A 16,539-nucleotide genomic window follows, 5' to 3' on the forward strand; every position below is an offset into this window, starting at 1 on the left:
ATGAGACCTGTCCAAAAAAAACCCCCAGAGTTTGGTGGCAATTCAAAATGTGCCTATTTTTTTCCCACCTGCCAAGTCCTGCTGGACAGAACAATGTTTAAACAAAGGCCTGGGTGTCTTTGCAGGGAGAGCAAGGGGAAAAGGATGTTAAATTGACATGCAAAAACTGAGAGCAAAATTCAAGGCTCTGGCCCCCTCCCCAGAAAAGCCCCTCTCTCTTCTCAAGGCTTTGGGATTTGTGCACAGGTGAGCCCTGCTGAGCATTACAGAACATTCACACCTGGCTGGAATGGCACAAACCTTCCTGCAAAACAACCTCTGCTCCTTTTATCCACACGGCCACTACAAAAGAGTGAGATTTTCTCACTCTTACAATGAACTTGCTGTTATTTCCCAGGTCTGCTCACCTGAGAGTCCTGTGGTGAACTCTGTCTGCCTCCCTTTTGTTCTCTTTAAGCAAATGCTACACCCCCACATGTTCCCCATTAGGTGAGGGGGGTCCAGAGGATCCCACCTGTGGAACCCTCCCTCTCCAGGGTCTGAAACACAAACCTCATTCCTTTATTAGCTCCCTTCACTATTTTCCTGGATTAATCTAATTATTTTTCATTTAAGACTGTGAGAAACACTGTCCTGCTTTATTACACCTCCAGTATTCCATAATCTACGCACAGACTCTGACAGAATTTTTTATAATTTAATAAATGCTGTGAATTTTTTCCCATAAAAGCAATCCAGACTGTGAGGAGAGCTTTAGCATTCCTGCTCTGAATTACCCAGGCCAGCTCTGCCCGTGTCCCTGCCTTGATGTGCTCCCCAGGGCTCCGTGCTGTGACACAGCCCTGGATGAGGTGACTGACAGGTACCCCCCATGGCCCTACACATATTAAGTCATCAAATGTCTTTTTTCCTTCTTTTTTTTCTTCTAACTGAAAATCTTCAGCAAATTCAAGCTGACATTCAGGAGCTGCTTGAGATGGAAGAAGTTGTGTATTTCAGCCAAATGCAATTTCCAAATGCAGTGAATGGGATTCACTCAGCTCCAGTGAAATTGTCAAGTGCTGCTGGATGCTCAAATCTTGCTTTCCTCATTATTCTCAGTATGAACTGGAGGGGCAGAGCCACGTTTTGCAAATTCCAATTGCAAATCCCGATTTATGTGAAGTGCAAGAGTAGCACAGGGTCAATATTCCTGACACCATTCTGCAGGCAATGCAAGCAGAAACACCCATGGACAGCGGATTCCATGGGCCCCATGGATGGAGGAGGGAGTGCCCAGGCTGAACACAGGTTTGGAGCCCTTGGAACAGACAAATTTGTATGTGTGTTTATATTATATTATATATAGAGATAGATAGATATACATATATATCTATATACCTATATCTCTCTATATATAGATATATATTTAGATTTTAATATCAATGTTAATATTAATATTTAGACATATATACATATATGTATATATATGTTTATGTATATACATATATGTGTATATATATACAGATATATATTCTTGTGTGTATATATACTTATATATATTTGTATATAAGTATACATATACATACATACATACATACACACACGCATATATATTTATATACATATGTAAATGCTATTCCTGTGTATATACAGATATATTTTTAACAGGCTGCCAGGTCCAGTAAGAATTAAAACCACCCACCCTGCCTGCCTGCAGCAGGTCAGGGTGGGCTTCCTTCCAGCTTGGAGTGCCAAATCTGCACCTCCTGGGACCAGGTTTCTGTACAAATTCAAGCTCTGATTGCCAGGGCAGCTCCATCTCCTGAAGCCACCTAAGGCCAGCCCAGCATCCCAGCACCCAGAAGTGATTCTGTCCCTGCTGGGATTCCCCCAGGCTGTGTGTGAGAGCTGGAGGTGCCCCCAAAGCATGTAAACAGCTTCATAATTATCAGCAGGAGGCTTATTTTCATATAGTCCCACATGTCCAATTTCCAGCTGGAATCCATCTGCACCTCCAGGCATCTCCATGCAAGCAGGTTTTCCAAAGGATCAAAGCAGTTTAAATGCCTCCATCCTTTAAAAGCAGTAGGCTGAATGCACATAATCTTACTTTATACAGAGGGAAATCCCACTAAGGGTCTGTGTAAATGTGGCTCTAAACCAGCAGTCAGTATCTGGGGAAAGCCCAGTACAACCAGTTCTGTCATAGCTGGCAAGGGAAGACAAAAAAAAGCACCTGAATGTTGTCACATTTGAGAAATATTCAGGCAGAGAGCAGGACCTGGCACTTGGCCCTGCAGAACTACAAATTATTAGCCTCAGCCCATGGATCCATACTCCTACATCCTCCAGGAAACCCCACAAAACCATTTGCACAGGCAAATGATGGGGAAATAAAGGCAGAAAAACCCTTACACGTGGCTCATGGCATCCTCGAACAGTACCAGGTCCATGGCAGCGTTGACTTCGTTGTAGCTGTCCAAGGCTTCCACGAGGATCTGGTTCAGCTCCTCCCAGCTTGGAACTGGCCTATAGCCAGGTTCCCCAAGGCCTTTGGCAAAATGGCAGTAAATATTCATGTGTTTGGCCTGCTCTAAAGTGTCCTCAATATCCTGTAAAAGAGAAGAAAATAGAGAACAAATGCAGGAAAACCCACTGCAGCTCTGAGCCACCGTCCAAGGGAACCACGGTGTTCCAGCCTTTTTATGTCCACACGGTTGCACCTGGTGTTGGAAAAGGGGAAACAGGCTCAGGAGTGAAAGAGAGGGAAAGGAAAATCCCCAGTACTGATTTCCCTTCCAATAAACCCATTCTGTTCCTTTCTCATCAGCATTAGAGCTCATCAGACCTCCACACTTACATCGTAGCATTTCTTCACCATCTCCCGCTGGATTTTATCAAAAGTCTCCCAATCCACTTCCTCAACCATCCTATCCCGGTACACCCGGCTTGACTCATGCAGGTAGAGCTTCACCAGGTCCTGGGGCTGCTTCAGACACTCAGGGCTAGAGAACAGCAGGCCCTGTGGAGAGCAGAGACAGCCAGGAAACGCAGGCTTGGCCCTGAGGGACTCCAGCCCAGCACCCACCAGGCTGAGTGCCCCTCACAGCCCCCTGCACCTCAGCAAGCCCACACCAAACAGCCAGGGAATGTGTCCTTTGTGAATCCAAAACTCCCAAAGCTGCTTCTCAACCCAGAGGGGTTTGAGTTGGAAGGGACCTTCAGGATCATCCCATCCCACCCCTGCCATGGCAGGGACACCTCCCACTGTCCCAGGCTGCTCCCAGCCCTGTCCAACCTGGCCTTGGACACTGCCAGGGATCCAGGGGCGGCCACAGCTGCTCTGGGTAATCTCTGACAGGGCTTCACCACCCTTTACAGCCAAGGATTTCTTCCCAAGCTCCCATCTAAACCCACCCTTTGTCAGTAGGAAGTCATTCCCCCTTGTCTGTCACCCCATCCCTTGTCCAAAGGCCCCTTCCAGCTCTCTCAGAGCCCCTTCAGGCCACAGTCAGCTCACTTCAGATCAATCCTCAGGCTGAACAACCCCAATTCTCTCAGCCTTTCCTCCCAGCAGAGCTGCCCCATCCCTCTGATCATCCTGGTGTCCCTCTGGGCTCCCTCCAGCAGCTCCAGGTCCTTCCTGGAAGGTTCCCTGGTGCTGGGGACCCCTGAGCTGGATGAGGTCTGACAAAGCAGCACAGAGGGGTAGAATCACCTCCCTCAGCCTGCTGCCCACAGCTCTGGGAATGTTCCCCACCTTATTTTGAAGGTTTACACTCATTACATCCCTTTTAATCCCCCACCCAGCCTCCCCTGGCTGGGCTGGGGTCCTGCTCTCAGCATTTGGTGCCTGCAGAGCCAGGCACCAGCCCAGACACGCGGTTCTCCCACCCCAACCCCATGCCATGGGTGCTTTGTCAAGAAGGGGAAAAAAGGGTTTGGAAATGTTCCTGGTGGCTATTTTTTCTTTTAATCAATTAATTCTAATTAGGTGCATTCTGCCTGCAGGAAATATCAGTTGCTGTCTGCTTAGCACAGTATGTTTACCATGAACTCTATTAAAATGCATAAAAGAATTATATTTCAAAGAGGTGTCGCCTATACTAAGGCTATTAACAGCACACAGGGTTTTCAATGGTATGAATTAAACAGACAGCTTTTATTCCTAACATCTAATTATTTATACATTAAATATTAAATGCATTGAAAGCAATGTAAAGCAGGCCCTCTCAGCTCACTGGTCCATGGCTCAGATTGTTTGGGTTTCACATCTGTCATTACAGCTGTCAAATTATTTTATTTATTCCAGAAAGAAAAAAAATTGGTGAGAAAAGCTGACAATTCAAAGAGAGGAAGGAAAAACACATCAGATCCTAAACTGATTAAAATTAAAAGTCACTTATCCTCTCTTAAAGGGACTGAATCTAAAGACCCCCACAACCCAAAAGCAAGAGGGACACGTGGCTCTGGGTCACTGCATCGGGGATGGAGGTGGAGCCAACATTTAAAAGAAACAAACAAAGAAAGAGGATGGGGAAGCCCTTGATAGGAAAATGAGGAGCATTCCCGTGACCCTCTGGCCCAGAGCTTGGATCTGGCAGGATGTCTTCTGTTACCCCTCCAACCCTGGCACAATTTGAAGCCTCCCACTGAGATGCTTCTCTCTGAAATGTTCTCTCCCTGCAGCTCCCAAAGCCCAGATTAACTGGAAGGCAGAATTTCCCCAGACCCACATCTCACATCCGAGCTGCTGCTGCTCAGCTGAGCACAGTGACAGCCCTGACTCCTTCCTGCCTCAGTGGAGTTATTCACTTGTTCAAGGTCCCAGATTTCCCTGTCTGTCTCTGCTCCAGCTCCTGTCTGATGGCAGGCACAAGGCTCTGAACTTCCACATGCCCACTCGGTGAAGCAGATGTTAACAAGGACAGTGACAAATGACCAGCTGGGGGTTTGGAACAGGCTACGGTGCTGACCCTCGGTGTGGCTGCTGAGGAATTTATCAAATTTTATTAATCAGCCTGAAAGCCTGAAAGGCTCTTTGAGCAGTAACACCAGCTGCTCCAAAGCACGAGACTGCTGGGGAAAACAGGAAAAATCTCACCCAGGATGGAAGACAACATTTCTGGAGCTGAACAACTTCACTTTGGTGCAGCGGCTGGAAATTCAGTTTCAGTGGTAAAATCAAAGCTGGTTTGGATTGATTTCTCACTCTTTAACTGCCATCCTGCATGCTCAATGCTGAGCCCCTGAGAGGACATGCTGGCACAGCCACCAAGCTGCCCTGGTTCTGGCAGAGCAGCTGAAGCAGCCACTGCTGTGCTCTCCTCAGGGCCTGCAGCCCCCAGAGCATCCAGCCCCTGCCCCATGCACGAGGAGCTTCCCAGTGTGGTGGGGGGGTGCCATGGACCCCGACACCCACACCATGGGGTGGGGATCACCAAGCCCAGCTCCAGCACCCTGACAACAGCCACTGCTCAAAGGGCTGCGGTAGGAGCCCAAAGCTCTCTCCAGTTTGTCCTTTTCCCAGCCAGAGGACGATTCAAACCCCTCGAAATCTACACCTCCTTCTGGAGCTCTGCATCCCTCCCCACCGGCCACAGAGGAGGCTGGAAAGTCAATAGTCATGGGTGATGGCCCTGGAATCCATTCAAAACCAACCAGGGATCAGGGACTGTCCCCAGGTCACCCCCTGAGCACAGGGGACACCCATGCTGTGCCGTTGCTGAGTGGGACACTGTGTTTGGCTCACCAAGGGCAACAGGGACCTCAGCTGCCTGTGACACGGGCACAAACTCCAGATGGCACAGGACAGGAGCTGCACTTACTTGGAAGATATTGGAGAGGTCTCTGAGGTTGAAAACATAGTGGAACTTGACAGCTGTTGGCAGGAACGTGGCAGCCACCTTCCGGTGCAGCCCCAGGGCCAGGGCAAGGAGCTGCTGGGCTGATTTTTGCACAGCCTCTGAGAAGTTCCCACTGGCCAGGTGCTGCACTAAGATGGTGCTGTAGATCCTGGACAAGGAGTCCTGGTCAGGGTTGGAGAGAGCGAAGACACAGAAGTGACGCTGAGGAAGAGAAAGTGAGAGGTGGAAAGGTCAGAGAGAGGGAAACCACCTCCCAGGTCAGAGCCCTGTCTGTGGTTGGACACAGCACTGAACAATCTCATCTGGGCTCCATTTCCCAGGAAAGGTTGGCCCAGGTGATCCTTTGAGGTCCCTTCCAAGCTGGGATGCTCTATGGTCCCATGACTTGAAGTCCACCAGAACTATGTCCCCACCCAAATTCCCAGCAGAGGACAGCTGGCAGGAGACCCCTTCTGCTGTGTCAGAAGGAGACACCTTCTGCTGGCTGAACAAGGGATTCTCAGTGGCATTTCACAAGGGAAGCTCAGTCCACTGAAGAGCTGAGAGGTCTGAAGGCCCCACAGACCCCTGGAGAAGCCCAGGCCTGTCTCTGGTAGGAGCAGCCCCAGAAGGTGCCACCTCCCACAAGACCCTTTGTTGATGAGGAACTTGCAGAGGAAGAGAACACAGAATAGTTAAGGTTAGAAAGACCTCTGAGACCAAGTCCAACCTTTGAACAAATCTCAAAATATACTGTGGAGTGCCATTTTGGAGTTCATTTTTGAGCACATCCAGAATTGGTGACTCTACCACTTCCCTGGGCTGCAAGTTCCAGTGCCTGACCACCAAAAGACTTTCAAGAACTCTGGTCCAGCAGTAAGTATCAGCTAGAGGAAGGTAAAATCTGCCTGTCTGAACCAGAAGTTTTCCTGAGAGTGTGTGTCCAGCTGCCTGGGAACTTGTGACTTCTTCCTCCCACTGGGCAGTAAAACAAGAGGAAACACAAAGAAGGGAGAAAAATTCCATCAGGAATTAGTCACTTCATGCTGTTTCCACTGATTGAGCGACAGCAGGATTTGCCACAGGTTCTCCTGAAGCCTTGAGCCTGGAAAACCCACCCATGGAGCAAGGGCTTTACCTGGAGCCGGGGGTTGATGGTGAAGCTCCCTGCGGTGGGGTTCATGCAGGACACGTACTGCACATTGCTGACCTCCTTCAGGGACAGCCTGCTCCTGTCGTACCTTGGGGCACAGCAAAAGCCACAGATGGTGACCACACACCCCTGGGTGTAAGAATCCATGTCTGCCCAGCCAGCTCAGAGCATGAGACTCTTTGTCACTATAGGACACGAAACAACACGAGCGCACACACTGTTGCTTTTAAGGTGAAGAGAAGAATTTTTTGTTAGATGACAGCTTGAGGGAAATATGGGCTTCAATCAAATATTATACTTTGTGGGAATCTACAAAATCAGAGGGTTTTGGGAAAGCTGCAAAAGGCAGCCTCAGAGACAGCAGAACTGGGATTGGAGCTCAAGCAGCAGCCATGAGATTGGGCAGCAGAAAAATTATTTAAACTGTAGAAAAGCAAGGACAAATAGAACAATGGTCTGTGTATTAATGCTTGTCTAGAATAACTCCCTAAGCTGCAGAAAAGTTTAACTAGCAAGATATTGGGAAGGTTGAAGCTTAATAATGGAGCTCTGTGTGTTGTGTTTTAAGGCTTACAAGTAAATATTGTATTCAAAGTAAGCAAGCATTGTTTAACCAAAGGTACCTGTGCTTATAGTGGTTGGATGGAACTACTGTCAATGTGCTTTTGCTTTGTGGGATTGGTCAGAAAACTCATAAGTGAGTTGTGACATTGAGTTCTGTGTCTGCTGCCTGGGATGTGAGCTGCTGGCATCTTCCCATTGTCATAGCCATGGAATGAGGCTGAGGCTGGAAAATCAAACAGCTCAAGGCACGTTCCCAGCAGTCCTGTCCTGTTTGTGATTTGTACACAGACCCCAGCTGGCATCAATACTTCTGCTTTTTTGCTTTCCCCGCTTTGAGCAGTGCAGATGTGCCAGTTAGCCACCCCAGAGCAGAGATCCAGCAGCCTCATACCAGTGGCCATAGTCCAGGTGCTGCCTGAGCAGGGTGTGGGGCTGCACGGTGCCGTAGGCGTCCACCTGGGGCATGTTCAGGTCGTCCATGAAGTACACCAGCCTCTTGGTGCCTGGGGGGCCGTAATTCCTGCCAGCCTTTTTCTCCAGAGGCTTCTCCAGCACACCTGGAGGGGCAGGAGGGACTGGGATGAGTGCTCTGTGCCTGCTGCAGGGAGCCCCAGCCCTCCCAGCTCACCTGTGATCTTTGTGGCTTTTTAGGAAGGAAGAGCATGGAGAGAAAACTCATTAGGAAGCTCTGGAAAATTCCCATTTGTTTTAGCAGAAGGCTGAGGTTATGTGCTGCCCTAGACTTAGCATATTGGGAATATTTACAATGCTGGAGTGATATTTCATGCAGATCACCCCACACTGCTGCATAAAATGTTTTATAGGTTATTGATTTCTTGCACTGCGGCCTGAGCAACCTTTACTGCCTCAGGAAGGGGCAAAGCAAACAGCAGCAGCTTTTCTGGGGTGAATTTCCTGCCAGGGGCCTTCTTGGAGCCCATCCTCACTCCCAGGTGCTCCCAGCCCTCCTGGAGATGGAGGCAGAATTTATTTCACTGACACAGTCTGGGGTTATCACCACTCCTGTAAGCAGCAGCAAGGCAAGGAGCAATCCTTTGTAATTAGGGACAACTGGGAGCTTTGATAAAAACTTTGTGCAAATGCACACTTCAGCCATCCCTTATCAAGGGCAAAAGTTATTAGGGAAAATTTATATTCTGGGCTTTTATTTCAGACCACGAATCTTTTAAAACCCCATTTGTTTCCTGCTTGGGTGCCCTGCAGACAGCCTGGTTACCCACTAAGAATTCAGCTGTTTTCTTGTCACAGGCACTTCTGCATAAATCCATGAATTGTGCTTAGAAAAATGATAGATTTTTCCTCAGTGGAGTCTCTCTCCCCCTTCAATAAAACCACAATATTTGAAATTTCTGGTAGCAAGTCAAATTAAGTGTTTCAAATAAGCATTTAATTTAAATTTAATTAGGCCTTAATTAACACATAAAATCAGCCCTTTTCGAGGTTAAACAAGGATGCAGGAGATTCATCATAGTGAAATGCAATTACTGGGGATGAAGTGACATGTTTGTGGAAGTTGCATTTTAATTCAAAGCTCATCCCACAATAATCCTGCAGGGTCCCTGCTCTGGGCTCCTGACACATCCCCATCAGCCCCTCAAACACTCACTGCACACCAGACCTGGCAAGTGTGGCCCCTCTCACCCTGATGGCCATGGGGAAAAAGAGAACCCAACCCCCAAAAACACCATTTATTCTCATTGTCTCAAGGCAGATCTGGAGGGAGAAGGTGGGGAATGAGGGCAGGGATGGAGCTGATGGAGGAGCAGAGGTCCAAGAGGGCATGGAGCAGCTCACCAGAGCTCCAGGCTCCACAGGAGATGGGATTTGGTCACAATACACCAAAGAAAATCCCCAAACTGTGCCCAGAGAGAGTCTGGCTCCTGTTAACCCCCATGCACATGAAAATCTGTAAGCTACAGGTCCACAAAGATTGTTTGAACCACATCCCTGTACTTCCCCTCAAGAGTGCAGCTCTGCACCTTAAAAACCTCTGTCCCAACAGGCACCATGACTAAAAATTGCTGGCTTTCAGGTTGGCTCTTTGCAAAGTAAATAAAACTAAAATCCCAAACTGCTTTGGATTCACATTTTACAAATCTAAAGAGGCACCTGCTGGGGAAGGGAAAAAAGCAGCCAACTGACAAGCTCCACAAAAAAGGGACAAATTAACTAAAAAATGAGCAGTGGGGAAGGATGCCAGGCAGCATAAATCACATTTCCCTGTGATGAAGATGTGCTGGGCTCTGCAGAGGAAGGAAGGGGAGGGCCAGCCGAGCTCAGAGCAACAGGGACATCCTGTACCTGCCCCACACCTGCACACACTCACCTGGGCAGGTGGGGAACACCAGGGGCCCCAGCTGAGCCCCCTCCCAAGCCAGGGCACTCCCACTCCAGGAGGAAGAGGAAGAAGGGAGGTTGCAACCATGACACTGCCCATGGCTGTGAGACTGGCCAGAAGGGGAGGTTTTACCCACTTTTTTTTCTTGAAGGGCTTCCCTGGGGCAAGAATTTCCTCGGAGGTCTGAGCCCCCCAGGCCAGCAAGCTGTGAGGGGGGCACTTGATGTGGGACATGCTGGGCTGTGGCAGGACAGGAGCACAACCCCAGGAACCAGGCCTGGCTTGCAGCCTGCACATGGCCATTAGCACCATCCTCACTGCTAATTGGGATGCAGCTGCCATCGTTGCACCCCCGAGGACAGTTTGGATCCTCTCCAAAAAACCCATCTTATTCTTCAATTCCAGCATGTTAAAAACACTTCAAGTCAAATACAAGCCATGGAAACTGCAGCAGATTGAAGGCTGGGCTTTGGCACAGCCCTGAACAGAGTGGTGGGGTTAAGAAGGCAAATCCTCAGGTTGGAAAACATCATCCCCACAAAAGCACTGCTCTGCTGAGCAGAGAGCTTCACTGTGGGGTTGTGAGTGTGCCAACAACAACAGGGGCAACTCACCCAGGGGTCTTTCCTTGAGCTTCCCAGTGCACATCCCACTCCAAAACCCAATGGATGCCCCAGGAATGGCACAGAATGGCACAGAATGACAGAATGGCACAGAATGGCACAGAATCGCACAATGTCACAGAATGACACAATGGCACAGAATCACAGAATGGCACAGAGTCACAGAATGGCACAGAATAGCACAGAGTCACAGAATGGCACAGAATCACAGAATGAAACACAATGACATAGAATCACACAGAATGTTACAGAATCAGAGAATCACACAGAATGTCACAGAATCACACAATGGCACAAAATGAAACACAATGACATGGAATGACACAGAATGTCACAGAATCACAGAATGATGATGTGACACAGAACCACACAGAACGTCACAGAATCACACAATGGCACACAATGAAACACAATGACATAGAATGACACAGAATCACAGAAAGACACAGAATCAACTCAGCTGGAAAAGACCTTTGGCATCATCGAGTCCAATTTGTGACCTAACACCACCCTGTCAACTAAACCATGGCACTGAGCGCCACACCCAGGCTTTGTCAAACACCCCCAGGGATGGTGACTCCACCACCTCCCTGAGCAGCCCATTCCCATCCCCAACCACCCTTTCAGTGCAGCAATTCCCCCAGATATCCAACCCTAACCCCCCCAGCACGGTTCCAGAGCTTACCTTGCAGCATGGCAGAGGTGGTGTAGTAGTTAAAGGGCACCTTCTTGACCAGGAAGGCGTCGGTGTCCAGCGAGCAGAGCGTGTCCCCCAGCAGCACAGACTTGCCCGTGCCAGCGGTGCCCACCAGCAGCACGGGGCGCTGGCGCTGCAGCAGCCTGGCCACCAGGAACCGCAGCCGCGCCGTCTCAGCCGTGGGCACCAGGCAGGCCTGGGGGCACAGCACCCACCTCAGTGCCCCTGCCCTGGTGCCTTCAGGTTTTAGCCTTTTAGCCTTGTGCTGCTGCCAGCCATTAAAATCTAGCTGTCGCAGGCATCTTTTATGGAAAATCCTTTCCTTTCTTTTATGGAAAATCCTTTCCTTTCTTTTATGGAAAATCCCTTTCCTTAGGATTTTTCCTCCTGAGAAGCTGAGAGGCCTCAGGAACAAAATGTAACCAATGGTTATCTGCTGCTGTGGAATGCAACAGGTGGATCTTTGATTGATCCATGTTGGTTGTTTCTAATTAATGGCCAATCACAGCCCAGCTGGCTCAGACAGAGAGCCGAGCCACAAACCTTTGTTATCATTCTTTCTGATTCTATTCTTAGCCAGCCTTCTGATGAAATCCTTTCTTCTATTCTTTTAGTATAGTTTTAATATAATATATATCATAAAATAATAAATCAGCCTTCTGAAACATGGAGTCAGATCCTCGTCTGTTCCCTCAACCTGAGACCCCTGTGAACATGCTCACACTATCTTTTCAGGGGAATATCCTGTGTCATGGACATATTTTATGGCAATATTTTCCATAAATGGAAATATTTTCTGCAAATATTGGAAATATTTTCCATAAATATTTCCAATATTTATGGAAATATTTTCTATATTTTATGAAAAATCCTTTCCTTAGGATCTTTTCTCCTGAGAAGCTGAGAGGCCTCAGAAACAAAATGCAAACAATGATTATCTGCTGCTGTGGAATGCAACAGGTGCATCTGGGATTGGTCTCATGTGGTTGTTTCTAATTAATGGCCAATCACAGTCCAGCTGTGTCAGACTCTCTGCTCAGACACAAGATTTTATTATCATTCCTTTCTATTCCTTTCAAGCCTTCTGGTGAAATCCTTTCTTCTATTCTTTTAGAATAGTTTTAATATATCCTTTTCTTTAATATAATCTATATCATAAAATAATAAATCAGCCTTCTGAAACATGGAGTCAAGATTCTATGTCTTCCCTTGTCCTGGGACCCCTGTGAACACCACCACACCCCTGGGAGCAGCACCTGGATCCCCCACAGAATCACACCTTGCTAAATCAGTGATGATTTTTATAAGTCATCCGCTCGCTGTGGCACTTCTGAATAAACAGAGGAATACAACTGGCAAACACAATTCACTACCTGAGGAACTCTCTTCATGGCCCAAACATAAACCCATCTCTGTTTACAGCCACGAGAATGACAACAAGTCCTGGTGTCTCAGAGGCTTTGTCCCTGCTCTGTCTCACCAGCCTGGGCACAGCAGCTCCCTGCCCATGCTGTACATCACTCATGTTTGGAAGATGGATGGAGGTTGTGCTGTTACTGCCAAAGCACAGCAAAAAGAGATGGGTGATTTAGTTGTATCCAATAAAGAATTCCATCAGTGCCTGGCCTTTCACCAGACTTCATTGAAACACCCACGTTCAGTCACTAAAACACAGGAACTCCTCCAGCCCAGCAGCCTGCTGGGGTCACCTACCTGCAGTGGCATCTCAGGATCGAATTCAAACTGGGGAATAAGTTTAGACCAAGGCTCAAACTTCTTTGTTTCTGGATCAACGTAAAAGTCAAAGACTGTGCCGTGAGAAGGGAACTTGATTGTCTTGAATTCTGCCACCCACCACTTGCTGAACTCCACTCTGTAGTCCACGAGCTGCCAGATAAAGAGAGGAGAAATTAGACAAATCCAGAGAAATTCATTAGAGATGGTGAATGCTATTTATCCCAGTCCACCAGACTGGGATTAGTCCTTAAAAATATATTCTACAGCATAACAATCTTATCCTTTTTCTTATTATTAAGTCTAATTTTTCATTTTCTTCATTTTTTCTCTTCACTCCTATTTATTCCCTAAATAATTCATCCTCTGTGTTGATCACTCCTAGTATGTCTGAGGTTAGACAGATGGATCAATTTGAAAAAGAGAAATACGTGCCTATGACTAAACAGACACTTGATTGATTTTTGGTGCCTACTTCTTCCAACAGACAAGGACACCACATCCATCTCCATCCGTGACCATGGACAGTCAGAGCATGCATACCAAATCTCTTCCTCATAAATCACACCACCCTGCAAACACTTGGTTGTTGTTTTCTGGCCACTTTTCAAGCTGAAGCAGCAGACTCCAGTTCAGCAAGGAATGGGAGAGTGGCTGCTGCCACAGAGCCCAGCAAGCTCCTGCTTTCCTGCCTTTCCCCCTTCTATCCCTCCATGCATGATGATCTTCAAGCATCTGAACTTTTTTTTTTTTGGGGAGCTGGGGTGACAGTTTTTGCTTTAGACACTGAGTCAGGGTTTGCAAAATGTGCTTAGTCCCCTTCTCTGCCTCAGGTCTCCTCTGTGAAACTGGGCCAGCCACTGTCTGAACCCTTCCCATGCAGAGCACAGGGACTGCAGCCCTCAGCCCTGGGGAGAAATGGGGGGGAAGTGCTGCTAAAAAGATGTCTGGGAGAGAGCACACGCATCACTGAGCCAGTTTTAGCAGCACAGTTTGTTCCTGGGGCATCTCTATCAGGTCTCTCCTCCCCATAGCCACCACTCGGGTTTCTGGGAGCAGGTGGGACCAGGGACTGCTCAGCCTCTCTCAGGAAACCTGGCTTTGAACTGAGTGTCCTCTGCAAAGCTCCCCGAGCCACCACACATCAAAAGACCAGAGGATTTGAAAATCACATTATTAGCATCCAAGATTTTGCAGTCTCGTGCTGCCCAGAGAGGCAGAATGACTGTAATCTCCTTCCTCCTGCTGTCACAACTCCTCAGCCTGGCAGCAGAAAAGGGAAGTGCAGCACTGCTAAAAGCTTTCTCACAGTGCTGCCTCGCCCTGCTCCCAGTGCTGGGAGGGCCTGAGCCCTTAAGTGGAGCAGTCCCAGCCCCAGCTCTATTGCCAGAATGGTGTCGAGCTCAAACTGCTTCCTTAACAAAAACCCCGTGTGGATTTCTGCTAATTTGAGGACCTGGAAATGGCAGATCTATCATCTGGTCTTATAGAGGGGCCCTGCTCCTCACCAACAAACACCAAGCAGTGGGAAGCCTCCCAGCCTGTTTCTCCTGACATTTCAGCAGCAAAAGGTCACCAGGAAGGGCACCTTCAGCAGGGAGCAATAAACAGCTTTTATATTGGATCATTTTTCATCAGGCTCCCCCTCGCTCGGACGCCGTGTGCTCACACTCTCCCGCCTGACATTTACAGAGCAGCAACGCCCAGAATCCTCCCAGAGGGATGCTGAGCCTGCTCCCAGCTCCTCCTGCCCCACACCCGGCTGTGCCAAGGCCCTGCCACGCCAGGGCTGGCTGCTGTGGCAGGGGAATGCCACGTCCAAGTGCCACCAACCAGGCTCGAGCTACAGCGAGGGGCTGGAGGGAGCTGCTGGGCAAGGGCCAATTTCTGAATTAAACCATGCCCCCCAGGCTTGGCTTAAAAGGCACTGACAGAAGCAGGGCTGTGGTTTTACCAGCTGGCAGCCAGGGAATGGAGGGTTAAATCCTCCACAAGGACCACAAAAGCTGGTGTGGGTCTCCATGGCCTCGAGGTGATGGCGCCAAGGGAGCCTCACGCTGGGCTTGGCCATTCTCCAGTGCTACCACCTGGATAATGAGGCCTTTCATAAAAGGGATTGCTTAGTTCAAGTTTCCAGGTCAAACAGCAGCACTGACACAGCTTTAGGTTTGGGAAAGTAGAAAAAAGTAGGGGGAAAAAAAAAAGGCAATAAAAGCTGCTGTTCTTCACATCCCTTCTTACCTGGTCCTGGAACATGGAGCCACCAAAGGCCCAGACAGCAGCAAAGACAAAGTAAAGTTCATAAAGCTCCTTGGGACAGTCAGGAGGTGTGTTGTCCTCTGTCAGGAGGCATTCCAGGAGGTAACACAGCATCTGAACCATGCTCTGCTCAGGAATGGGAATAATCTTCTTAAATCTGAGGGATGGGAATGGAAAACATAATTGGGAAGCATAATTGGGTGAAGCCCCCAGCCCAGGAAAGCAAGGCAGGAATGCTTTGCCAGAATATCAGCATTTTCCTTGTCAGCAGGAAGAAGAGAACACCCATGCTCCATCCTCTGCCTGGCCCTGCTGGCACTGGCACACACACACATAATAACAGTAATCAGAAGTTTCAGGCATTTAAAAACTTTGATCCTCTTGAAAGAAGTAAAATGGAGGACTTGCTGAAGGCAATGATTTCCTGGGAGTGCCAGGAGTTCAAAAGCAGTCAAATAGAGGAGTAATAAAATAAAACCTTTCATCTTGCCATTTTACATTCGTTTAAGCTACACTTACAGAATTCCAAACTAATATTGTAGCAGCACTGAAGTCCTCCATAAAGTAATTAGAGCTATTTGAAAGGTTGGTTCTACAATTTCTGAATTAAGCAAGCCACCAAAATACTCAGCTCGGGGCTGGTGCAGCTAATCCTGGGGATTTCATGGGCTGACAATTGCTCAGCAGAGAGAGCTGGAGATGCTTGATGGGCTTTGCTGGCAACAGCTTTAAAGTTTGGGCTCCCAGAGAGCAGCTCCCCAGCAAGATTCCCAACTCCCAGTCCCAAAGAGCAAAACTTGCACTCAAGCAGCTCCTCCTGACACCTCCCCGTTGGGGCTGATGGTGCCCAGGTTCAGTTGTTCACTGACTTTTGTTCTTTTTATTTTTTTTTTAATGAAAATGCAGGTATGGGGAGCAAGCAGAGGATGGAGAATCACACAGTCATGGACTAGTTTGGGTTAGAAAGGAACTTTTAAAAGTCATCTATTCCACCCCTGCTGTGGCAGGGACACCTTCCCCTGTCCCAGGTGCTCCCAGCCCCAATGTTCAGCCTGGCCTTGGGCACTGCCAGGGATCCAGGGGCAGCCACAGCTGCTCTGGATACCCTGTGCCAGGGCCTGCCCACCCTCACAGCCAGGAAATTCTTCCTAATACCTAATCTAAAGTTGTCCTTGCTCAGTTCAAAGCCATCACTCCCTGTGCTGTTTCTCACACTCAGTGTCAGTGTCTGGCCATGGAACACACCCAGGCTGGGAGCTCACACAGAGGGAGGGACTCAGCTGTGCTCAAATGCTTCAGGAAAGAATTCCAAGAGAGGCCTG

At 48.5% G+C, this 16,539-nt stretch overlaps 1 protein-coding gene across 1 annotated transcript in view; it reads right to left on the reverse strand.

Annotated features, from left to right (window-relative positions):
• Positions 1-16,539, reverse strand: part of LOC118693885 (dynein axonemal heavy chain 9-like) — a 142,498-nt gene that overhangs the window by 90,501 nt on the left and 35,458 nt on the right. Inside the window, 8 exon segments of the mRNA XM_054516895.1 lie at positions 2,398-2,594; positions 2,843-3,004; positions 5,811-6,050; positions 6,967-7,069; positions 7,937-8,102; positions 11,213-11,420; positions 12,938-13,111; positions 15,200-15,374. Coding sequence (XP_054372870.1) covers positions 2,398-2,594; positions 2,843-3,004; positions 5,811-6,050; positions 6,967-7,069; positions 7,937-8,102; positions 11,213-11,420; positions 12,938-13,111; positions 15,200-15,374 — 1,425 coding nt within the window.

Source organism: Molothrus ater, chromosome 19, assembly GCF_012460135.2.
Source record: "Molothrus ater isolate BHLD 08-10-18 breed brown headed cowbird chromosome 19, BPBGC_Mater_1.1, whole genome shotgun sequence".
Lineage (NCBI taxonomy): Eukaryota > Metazoa > Chordata > Aves > Passeriformes > Icteridae > Molothrus > Molothrus ater.